The following is a 12,116-nucleotide window of genomic DNA, read 5'->3' as shown; positions in this document are numbered from 1 at the left end:
GGTGAACGTTGTCGCAGGTTCAGAGCTCAAACTAGAGTTCCTGTTGCGCTCTACAGGGAAATTCAACAGGAAACTCCATCGCCGCGATACGGCATAACGCCAGAAGGGGGCATTCTGGATCAGGGTCACTCAGGAATGGAATTCACTCGCTGAGGAAAATTCTCTCATCATAAACTCACCCTCATGCCATCCCAGATTTGTATTAGATTTTAGAAGAATATCTCAGATCTGTAGGTCCATACAATGCAAGTGAATTGTGGCCAGAACTTTGAAGGTCCAAAAAGCATATAAAGGCAGCATAAAAGTAAACCATACAATTCCACTGGTACATGTCTTCAGAAGCGATATGATAGGTGTGGGTCAGAGATGGGTCAATATTTAAGTATATTATAGTTTTCTATAAATTCTTCCTGCAATAGAATGTGAATTGCCAAAAACAAAGGAAAAATGTGAAAGTTTAGATTTATAGTAAAAAAAAGAAATAAAAAAAAAAGACTTCAATTTTGAAATGTGCTTAAGTTGGATTTGTCATCTGCCACCAAATGTAAAAACAGGTGAGTTTTCTGAAGCGAGAGAGAGATATATTTTGTACTTCTCCTTTTATAAAAATAAAAGTAGTATGAAGCAGCTTTATATCTCAAGGGAAAGGACTTTAATATATGCATTTTTTATTCAGCACAATGTTAACAGCATTAAGCAAACAACACATACAAAGTTTTAAATGCATACAAATTTACTCTACAATTTCCAAATGTAGTTGATATTCTGTACAGTTCTTGTCTTTGAGTTTTAGTTCAGATGCTATTCATTGTTGAGTTTATCATACATATTTAAAACACCACAACACTGAATTGTTATTGACATAAAAAAAAACAAAGCTTACAAGCCTAAGATGGTTTGCTGGTCTTGAGTGGTTTAAAGCAGGTCTCCAAGCATCAGCATATCTCACAGCCTGACCAATGAAAGTGTACAAGACCCCTCTAAAATCAGCAAACAGACCAGCCTGATCAGGATGGGAGACTAGCTAAAACCATATTGGGTTGGTTTCAGAAGGGATGTCTACTTTTCTCGCATATCCACTATATTTACGTAGGGGACACTGACATTTTACATAAATCTAACATATTCAACCATAACACAGGCCAACACAATGACGAAAAAGTACCAGTCAGACTGCCCACAAAATGCCACTTCATCTTGTAGCATTATCTGTGCTGTAGACAGACCACTGTAACACGTGTTTTACTCTGTTTACAGACACAAACTGTGACTTCTGATGTACTATGATGGTCAAGATGAGCAACAACAGTACAGCAGCCATCATACAGTAGTACAATACATAATTGGTCTTGTGTTCAGTGCTTTGGATTGAATAACCATGTTCTGTTTGTTAACACTGTTCAAATCCAGCCATTAGCGACAGCGCCAAGGACTCCACTGTAACAAAACACAGGAACACACATTGTGATTAATAGGCTTCCAGCTTGAAGGTTCAAGGTTAAAGCTCCAAAAGTGTGGGAGACAAAATTTGAGTGGCTCTGACAAAAACATGACTGGGTCACATTTTTCATGATAAGCACTTTTACCCCCACATTTCTCATTAAGTTAATATGTCAGGATGTTTTATTTTTTGTTTTTATTTCTCAATGATGATTGTTATTACTGTAATACAGTAATGAAATTCATCCAGTCTAGACATTATATTTTTTTTATGATTAAAATCAGAATAAAGGCAAGTACAAACAATACTACCATGATTTATAAATATTTTACCATTTAATAATTAAAAAATATTAAAACCATTTAATACATATGTTTTACATTACAACAGATTTATATGTTTTTGTATCACAGTAACGAGAACTGGACTGTGAATTGCTTAAAAGGATTGTTCACCCAAAAATGAAATTTAACAGGAAACTCCAGCGCCGATACAGCATAACGCCAGCAGGGGGCATTCAGGATCAGAGTCACACAGGAATGGATTTCACTCACAGAGGGATGAAAATTCTCTCATCATTAACTCACCCTCATGCCATCCCAGATGTGAATAACTTTTTACTGCTGAACACAAACAAAGACTTTTAGAAGAATATCTCTGCTCAGTAATTCAATGCAAGTGAATGGTGGCCAGAATTTTGAAGGTCCAAAAAGCACATAAAGGGAGCATAAATGTAATCCATAAGACTCCAGTGGTTAAATATATATCAGAAGCAATATAAGTGTGGGTGAGAAACAGATCAATATTTAAGTCCTTTTTTTACTATAAAATCTCCTCCCTGCCCAGTAGAAGAATGTGAAAGTGGACAATTATAGTAAAAAGGACTTAAATATTGATCTGTTTCTCTTTCACACCTATCAGATCACTTCTGAAGATATGAATTAAACCGCTGGAGTATGGATTACTTTTATGCTGCCTTTATGTGCTTTTTGGACCTTCAAAATTCAGGCCACCATTCACTTCCATTGTATGGACCTTCAGAGCTGAGGTATTCTTCTAAAAATATTTGTATGTGTCCAGCAGAATAAAGTAAGTCATCTAGGATGGCATGAGGGTGAGTATATATGATGACAGAATTTACATTTTTGGGTGAACTATCCCTTTAATTGTCAATGTTAAAATGCAGGGGAAATATGATTCATACAAAATATATATAATTTGTATAATTGAATTTTTCCTTTTGAATTTGGGGTAAAATGGAAATGTTATGGACAGGCTTTGTTAGATTTACCTAGTCACTTAAAAAAAGTAATGCAGTGGAGTACTTACAATGAGGAAATGAGCCTCTGCACACAGCCTTGTTTAAAATAGTCACCAGAAACATGTGACAGTTTTTCAAATCTGACTCCATTTTGTCAATCGACTCAATTCTGAGAAAGAAATGCATATTTTTGAAAAAGTAAAAAAGGGAAGTGAAACCTCAAAAAATGAAATGAAAATGGCAAGACAGCGACACGTGATTAGACTAGAACATCGGTGGAGAACCCATAAGTGATATAATAGCTCTGAACTTACTTCCAGGCCCCAAAACCAGCCTGCCATCTGTCAGAGAAGATGAGCACCAAATTTAGCACCTTCGTGATGGCCTCCTTCACAAAACTGACCTGCAAAGACACCATAACCTGAAGTGATGAATCTAAATATTATGCAAATTGGACACTGACTTGAATCAAATATAATGTTGACAACATTTAAAATGCTTTTAAGGTATTTCAGGGCTTTTTGTGACAGATAGAATATCTGGTCAGTGTAATTCCAGCATACTTTCTCTCTGAGCAGGCATCGGTCATGAATGGTGGACAAGTATCTATAGTGGATTTTGATGAGCTGGTCCAGGTCCTTTGCCTCCTGTACTTGATGCTGAAATTCAAGACCTGTACTGTGAAGGATCTGAAGAACATAAAAATGTATTAACATTTTGAAAGAGTGAACTGATACTAGTCTACTCATCAAATGTAACACATACCCTTGTCATAATGTAGGTGTGCAGGCTGTTGACAAAGTGCATAAGTTTGACTCTCAGGAGAAACATTCGGTGAATCTGCTGGTTTATGGGCTCTTTGACTGTGCTCTCCTCAGACTGGCCTCCTTCTTGCCTATTGGCAGCTACCGTCAAATCTGAGGGAAGATTCTATTTTAAGATACCGTATGAACAAGTGAACTGAAACCACCCTGATCTGTCAGTAATGTAAATAAAGATAGTTCCTGTGTCATATGGGAAAAGATAAAGACCTGTGACAGCTGCATGGAAAGGAGTTACAATGGTACCTTGAACTAAAGATAGAAAATTAAGAGGGCAGGGACATGACGCCATGTAAGGTTTGGACGTGTGAACGGGTAATCTCTGTGCACTTTGCTAGTTTTAACATTATTAATGACATAAACTGGTGATATTCGATACACTCTGTTCCATAATTATTCTAGGAGGACAATGTGTAAAATAATTGAAAATCCTCGGGCTCTGGAGACATTAAAAGACACTTATGTGCTCGGGCTGACACCCCTGGGTGGGCCCCGAGCCGGGAGTTGATTTGGTCGGAGAGGTGGGGAAAGATTGGCAAGGGATGTTGGGCATGTTGGCGGTGCTGAGGGTGTCATTGCTGGCATGGAGGATCTTGCTGTGGTGCGTAGATCGATCGCTGCCATGGTGGTGGGATTCTCTGGGATGGTTGCAGGAGTGGGGTATGTCGAGAGACGGATCGATTGTCTGGGGTCATTGGAGAGGGAATTGGCTGCTGGTACGCTGATGACCAGGGTGGATTTGCAGCGTGTCTAGGAAAGGGTAGGAGGACATGGAGAACCATGGCCGGGGGAGTGGCATCTGAGTCATCGTGGTTTCTGGGGCCGAGGAGGGTCAGTATGTGGTGGAATTCCTGGATGGGGTCTTTCTGAATCTGTTTGACATGGCGGGCCATGGGCTGCAGGTCGGGCAGGCTCGCGGTGTTCTGGCTCGGTGGTCTGCTGGGGGAGAAAGGCCCCCATCGGTTCTGGACAAATTTCTGAGATCATCCGTTGGAGTGAGTAATGCAATCGATTCAAGCAATGCAAGAAACTCTTACATCAACGGAAGTTTGCTTTTACACTGATGTCTCCGGCGAAATTGAGAATAGATGCTAAGTATGGCCGTAAAACATTTTGTTTATTTTTGTGCTGGTTCCGCCTAGCGGCTGGAGTTTGTTTTATGGGATAACACACCTTCGGGACAGTTATGTGGATGAATCTATCTTTACGTTTATTCCACCTATTTGCTTATAGATTATTTTTAGTTGTATAACTCTATCATAAAATTTGTATAAAAACACCGGACTTGAGCAATCCAATGGCAAAGTTGTCGTGGGGGCTCTTGTAGGCGTGCATGGACTGTTTGAATTTAGAGGGATGGATGCCAGTTGGTGCTGTCGTGCATGGGATTAATGTGTATTCTTTTCTTTTTCTATTTGTTTGGTTGTGGGGAAAGTTCAGGGTTTGATCGTTGCACTAAAGTTGGAATGTGGTTTTTATCATTTTGTTTTTGACATACAATCTATTTTGTTCAATATGTCAAAATATCAGATGTTAATATGAGTGGATTGTCTCTCTCCATGTGGAATGTGAAAGGGCTGGGGCACCCCATAAAAAGAAGGAAGGTTATTTCTCTTCTTAAGCATAAGTAATATGATATAGTGTTTCTTCAAGAAATGCATCTTTCCCCGCAGGACGCTGAAAAATTTGGGAAGATATGAGGTGGACTTTTTTTTTTTAGTGCTGGCTCAAGTAAGAGAAGGGGAGTCATTACACTGATAAGTAAGCATCTAAAATTCAAATGTCAAATTAAAGATACATTTAATTAAAGATCAATTAGGAAAAGTCATTATTGTTTTAGCAGAATGGGAAAAGTTTTAATTTGGCTAATATTACGCACCTAATATTGACGATCAGGGCTTTTTTTAGATCTGGAAGGGATGTTGCAAGCTGCTGGCACCCCTCATGATATAATATTGGGAGGAGTCTTCAATCTTTTGATGGACTCAGTCCTTGATCATAGTAAAACAAAAGTGCGCAAGCCCCCTAGGGCAACAAATGTGTAAAAATCTTGGTCTCAGAGATATCTGGAGACTTTTGAACCAATCTGGTAGGGACTATAATTTTTATTCAGTTCATAAGATCTATTCTAGAATAGATTTATTTTTATTTATTTTTTTATATCTGATTCCCTCATTTCATCTGTTGTTGTTTGCACAATTGGAAACATTTTAGTCTCAGATCACACCCTGGTGTGTTTAGAGGTGTTGCCACATATGGAGAAAAGGAAATCATATAGTTGGCGCTTTAATGTATACCTGTTGCAAAATCCTGAATTCCAACAAACGCTAAGGCTGAAATCAATGTTTTATATGGAGACCAACTGGTCCTCAGTATCTTCTGTGGGTGTGGCTTGGGAGGCACTTAAGGCAGTCCTTATGGGCCGGATCATACAATATGCCTCATTCACCAAAAAATCCAAAGCACGAGAACTCGTGGAGTTGGAAGGGAATATTAAAAGTGCCGAGGCAGAGCTGAAGCATCGAATGATGTCTGATGGCCTCAGAGAATTGACCCCATTAAAATACAGATATAATACTATTTTGTCCTGTAAGGTGGAGTTTTGGCTATTCAGGGCATGAGTGTTATACCTTGAGTCAGGGGACATGGCAGGAAAACAACTGGCTAGATAAATAAAACAGAGAGTGTCTTTTTCAACCTTTCTGTTGGTGGTGAAATATTTAACTTTTATATTAATTTTAAAAATGCTTTTAAAGAATTCCATTTTGATCTCTATAGTTCCACGTCTTCATCTACTGATGAGGATATTAGAAACTTTGTGGAACCATTAGAACTTCCTAAACTGATGGCTGAGCAAAACAATTCTCTTGATTCTGAGATAATCTTGGAGGAGCTTGGTGATGTAATTAAGGCCTTGCCTATAGGCAAATCTCCGGGGCCAGATGGCTTTGCCGCTGAGTTTTTTTAGATCTTATGCTACAGAACTGGCTCCACTTTTGCTGGAAGTTTATACAGAATCATTAAAGAATGGAAAGCTTCCGCCAACCATGACTCAAGCCCGGATCAGTCTGATTCTTAAAAAGGACAAAGTTCCAAGTGATTGTAACAATTACCATCCAATTTCTTTGATCCAGCTAGCTGTTAAAATATTGTCAAAAATTTGGGCTAACCGATTAAGTTATGACACCTCTTATACATATAGATCAGGTGGGGTTTATTCGGGGCCATAGCTCTTCTGATAACATTAGGCATTTCATCAATACCATGTGGTCAGTGGCAAATTATCAGACTCCAGTCGCTGCCATCTCCCTTGATGCTGAAAATTGCATTTGATATGGTAGAATGGGATTGTCTTAAGATTTTGGAAATGTACAGATCCGGGAATACTTTTATTGGTTAGATTGGTTACTTTATAGACACACGGTAGTGGCAGTAAAAACAAATAGATTAATTTTAGATTAATTTTACTGTGGATAGGGGCTGCTAATGGAACCATTAGCAGCAACGATAAGAAAGGAAGATGATTTTCCAAGGGTAGTGGCAGAAGGTGTGGTGAATAAGCTTATGCTTTATCCAGAGGATATTTCATTATTCGTCTCTGACCCAATTAGATCTATGCCTTAACTCCAGAGAATTAATAATTCCTTTTCTAAATTACATACAGAGTTAATTGTTCTAAATCCGAAGCTTTGGCTCTGACAGCGTACTGCCCGGAAGAAGTGTGGGCTAGGATTCTAAAAAAATGTCAAGTCTGTATCTAGAGATGCAAATCTGCTCCTCTTTACCCAGACTCTGTATTTTAAGTGATGGGGCAGTCATCAATATAGGGGATAAACACGTAAAAAATTGGGACCTCACCAGTGTTATGATTGGCAGACAAATTGTTTTAAGGGCATGGAAGTCGGCTGGAGTGCCCTCATTTCAAGAGTGGTCCATGGAGATGGGGAGGGTGGTGGCTTTCAAGTAGTGTCATGTAGAAAGCTGTGGATCTGGTATTCGTTTGATGGGAAATGGGGCAGCAATTTTGTGTTTTTGGATGGCTCTCGGGGAGGGGCAGTGGAGAGAGAAGCATAGTTTTAAATGTGTGTGACTATTATATATATGTATATCTATGGTCTATATTTTGTTTGTGTGTGTGTGTGTGTGTGTGTGTGTGTATACTTATATGTGACCGCAGGGATGTTTGTTGAGGGTCTGGTAATAGTGGGGGTTAAATGTTGATTCTGTGTATATATGTTTTGCTTTTCTTTGCTATCTGTATGAACCAATAACATTTTTTAAAAGTATACCAAATTAATCTGCCACTCATGTATAAAGGAATTTATTTCTGACCCCCCCTTTTAATTCAAAGAATATAGATTTATGTAACCTTGTTGCTTTTCTTGGCTTGTACATGAAATAGTGTAATAAAAGAGTATTTGTATTAGTAATCCATACTAATTGCTTCTCTTTGATTTTATTCCATATAAACAGAAGTAGTGAGAACTTCTCAATCATAACTTACCACTGAATCGCAATGTATCCAAACTATATTTAGCCCATTTGATTTGAAGTAACAGTAGGAAGACCTGATTGTAGATTTTCTGACACTCTGAACTAATAACAATATCTACAGGCCATGGAACCTGGTGAGAGACAGACAATAAATACAACCATTATATGATTACAATAACTCAGAGCAGAATAGAATAATTGCAGCAGTCAAAATCAAATAAATTCATTAAATAAATGTTGGATGTGAAACCTTATAACTCAGTGTAAGACCATCAAGGTTATTGACTGGCTGTTTTTTTCTTGCAGGGTCAATCGTTTCAAGACATATTGACAGCCTGTGGAATTGAGAGAAAGATGTGAGAAACAAAAACCAAAATTAAACCACAAATAGGAAGGATATTAAGGATAAAAGGTAGGTTTGAATGGTAAACCACGGAATCTCAAGAGCAGCATTGTTAGATAAGTGGCAGTACCGACTGCTGTCCTCTGGGTGTCGCTGTCCAACAGCCTCTTGCAGCTGAACATTAAGAAATGCTAGCTGCTGCCAGCTCTCCTTCTCCAGAACTTTGTCAAAGATGGCTGTGTAGAAATCATACATAGTGTCCCCAGCCTCCAAGAGGAAGTAGTTTCTCATTGCCTGCAAGTATCCCAGTAGCCTTGGATAAAAAAAAAATATTGATGAACTAAATGATCTTTAAACCATCTAAATCTATATTTAGGTTAATGTACAAAAGATTCTTCGGCAGTATTTCACCTATAGTCCTTCTTCAGGGTTCTCATGAGGTTTCCGCAGCATTCAATGTATCTCCTCACAATATGTGGGTACAGACAGGAGCGTAGGGTGAGCTCAAATGTCTGACATGTAACAGATTCTGAGGAACGGTCCAAAATCACACTACCACCAGAGAATTTCTCATGGAAGTCATTCTGTTCTAAATATAGCCTGCAAGAGTTGGGGAGAACATTACTTTAAGCTAATGATATAATGATCCACACCAAACACTGTTTAGAGTCTTTGTTTACAAGATACAATGAGACTGAAGAAAGTTTTAATCTTTAACAATCTTAACAATCTTAACTTGCAAAGTCAACATGCGCCTGTCGTCACCTTGCAAAATTGATAGCCAGAAGGGGGTCATGGATGTCATCCAGCTCCAGATGCCGTGCCACAACGGACTGCATCTTGATCAGGCTTTTCTTAGTAGCCTGTTGCTCTGTAACTGTATTTGTGGGCGACTCTTCTCCATGGCGAAGGCGTGTCTGCACTGATTCCAGGAAAAGTGTGTACAGACTCTTCCTTTCCGCATCTGTAGAAGAACACAAGTGTGAAGAAATACTAAAACAATCTTGTTTGTTATCTAACAAGTCTAATTGCTATAATAAACAGTGACAAAAAAAGACAATTTTAAGCAAATACAGAAACACAAATTAAACAACTATTTAGAAAATGAAAGACTAAAACGCATTCAGATGTTTGAGGTTTTCCTTTCCTCAGATCATCACTGACCTCTGGAGGAGCCATCTGCTTGCTCGGTCTCCTTGCAGTCCAGGTTCTTCAGCAGCTGCATGGATTTGCCTGCCATGATGATCTGCTTAAGTACAGGCTTGAGGAAGGACACCATGGTGTGTTGTCTGCTACTAGAGGACTGCTCCCCCCCGGAGCTTCCACTGGCAGCATCACTGAGCCTCTCATCGCTCTCCACAGGCTCTGATATGCTGTACAGTGTGTAAGTGGCATACCAGAAGTCCCTGTGGTTTACTGGTACATCCTTGTTCCTAGTAAACACCACCAAACATGAAACATGCAAAAGCATGTATACGTGACCCACTTATATGCAGTACTTACATATACACTTTATTAGGAACACCTGTACGCCTACTTATTCATGCAATTATATAATAAGCCAATTGTGTGGCAGCAGTGCAAGGCATAAAATTATGCAGATACAGGTCAGGAGCTTCAGTTAATGTTCACATCAACCATCAGAATGGGGAAACAATGTGATCTCAGTGATTTCAACCGCGTCATGATTGTTGGTGCAAGACGGGATGGTTTGAGTATTTCTGTAACTGCTGATCACCTGGGATTTTCACACAACAGTCTCTAGAATTTACTCAGAATGGTGCCAAAAACAAAACAAAAAACATACAGTGAGCTGCAGTTCTGCAAACAGAAATACTTTTTTGATGAGAGGTCAACAGAGAATGGCCAGACTGGTTTGAGCTGACAGAAAGGCTACGGTAATTTGTATAACCACTCTGTATAATTGTAGTGAGCAGAATAGCATCTCAGAATGCACAACACATCAAATCTTGAGTGATGTCCTAAACTTCTGTCCACCAAGAACATAAAGCTGAGGCTGAAGTGGGCACAAGCCCGCCAAAACTGGACAGTTGAGGACTGGAAAAATGTAGCCTGGTCTGATGCATCTCAAATATCTGCTGAGGCACACAGATGGTAGGATCAGACTTTGGCACCAACAGCATGAATCCATGGAACCAACCAGCCTTGTGTCAATGGTTCAGGCTGGTGGTGGTGGTGTAACAGTGTGGAAAATGTTTTCTTGGCACACACATTGGGCCCGTTAATACCAATCAATCATTGCTTGAATTCCACAGCCTATTTGAGTATTGTTACTGACCATGTGCATCCCTTCATGGCCACAATTAATCCATCTTCTAATGGCTACTTCCATCATGATAATGCACCATGTCACAAAGCAAAAGTTGTCTCAAACTGGTTTCATGAACATCACAATGAGTTCACTGTTCTTCAGTGGCTTTCCCAGTTACTGGATTCTGAATCAAATAGAACACCTTTGGGATGTGGTAGAATGGGAGATTCGCAGCATCCATCCATCCATCTTCAACAACTTATCCGAAGTCGGGTCGCGGGGGCAGCAGCTCCAGCAGGGGGCCCCAAACTTTCCTATCCCAAGCCACATTAACCAGTTCTGACTGGGGGACCCCAAGGCGTTCCCAGGCCAGTGTGGAGATGTAATCTCTCCACCTAGTCCTGGGTCTTCCCCGAGGCCTCCTCCCAGCTGGACGTGCCTGAAACCCTATCTCTAAGGGAGAAGCCCGCCGCCACCCTTCTGAGGAAGCCATTTCGGCCGCTTGTACTCGTGACCTAGTTCTTTCGGTCATGACCCAGCCTTCATGACCATAGGTGAGTGTAGGAACAAAAATTGACTGGTAGATCGAGAGCTTTGCCTTCCGGCTCAGCTCTCTTTTCGTGAAAACGGTGCGATACCGCCCCAACTGCCCCGATTCTCCGGCCAACATTCCGCTCCATTATCCCCTCACTCGTGAACAAGACCCCGAGGTACTTGAACTCCTTCACTTGGGGCAATACCTCCTTCCCCAGCATGAATGTGAAGCTGACAAATTTGCAGAAATTGCGTGATGGAATCATGTCAGCATGGACCAGAATCTCAAAGTAATGTTCCCATCATCTTGTGAAATCCATGCCATGAAGAACTAAGGCTGTTTTGAGAGCAAAGGGAGGCCCTACGCAGTATTAGTATAGTGTTCCTAATAAAGTGCTCAGTGAGTGTACTTGTGTATATACATGTTTCTTGTACCTCTGAATTATAAACTCTTTGGCTGGGTCAAATAAGTGACCATGAACAATCCATTCGTCCACAATCTCAAGGTATGGCCTGACTGTTTCTACCCAGAGAGAGAAAAGAAGAGCCACCTGAGAGGAAGGGGGAAAAGTCATAATTTTGTAAGCATAACTTAAAATACTTCTATAACCAATGCCAAACACAGTAACACTTACGGACTGCTCGGAGGCCTCGCCCACACTGTCATATTCTATGATGGCCTTGTAAAGTGTGTTGAGTAAGTGTGAGGCTCGTAACACATTGGGCGTTCCGGGAGGGACCTCAGCCACTCCGGTGCAGAAAACCCTGTGAAGCACTGTGATCTGAGCCAAATGAGGGCTTAACCGTTCTAACACAGCTGAGAGGGTCACAGTCTCATCTGTGGAGAATTGATTTGTCATTATTCATTAACAATAACATGATCAACTTTTTTTTGTTACATGCAGACACTTTCCTAATTTAATGTTCTCAAACGATACATAAATACATAA

The 12,116-nt window shown here is 40.1% G+C and overlaps 1 protein-coding gene across 1 annotated transcript; it reads right to left on the bottom strand.

The window, feature by feature from the left end:
* Positions 1 to 642: 642 nt before the first annotated feature.
* Positions 643 to 12,004, bottom strand: LOC127642397 (gamma-tubulin complex component 5-like; the record flags this gene model as incomplete). Its single annotated transcript, XM_052125010.1, has 13 exons — positions 643 to 1,437; positions 2,771 to 2,871; positions 3,017 to 3,105; positions 3,266 to 3,391; positions 3,468 to 3,619; positions 8,028 to 8,148; positions 8,268 to 8,352; positions 8,491 to 8,673; positions 8,772 to 8,960; positions 9,126 to 9,324; positions 9,525 to 9,793; positions 11,602 to 11,717; positions 11,802 to 12,004. Coding segments are annotated over 13 exons (1,880 nt in total), but the record flags the coding sequence as incomplete, so codon positions are not given.
* Positions 12,005 to 12,116: the final 112 nt, after the last annotated feature.

The sequence above is a fragment of the Xyrauchen texanus genome, unplaced genomic scaffold, assembly GCF_025860055.1.
Source record: "Xyrauchen texanus isolate HMW12.3.18 unplaced genomic scaffold, RBS_HiC_50CHRs HiC_scaffold_594, whole genome shotgun sequence".
NCBI classification, from domain to species: Eukaryota; Metazoa; Chordata; class Actinopteri; order Cypriniformes; family Catostomidae; genus Xyrauchen; species Xyrauchen texanus.
Note: the sequence above shows the minus strand (reverse complement) of the source record. Positions and strands in the feature narration are given on the sequence as shown.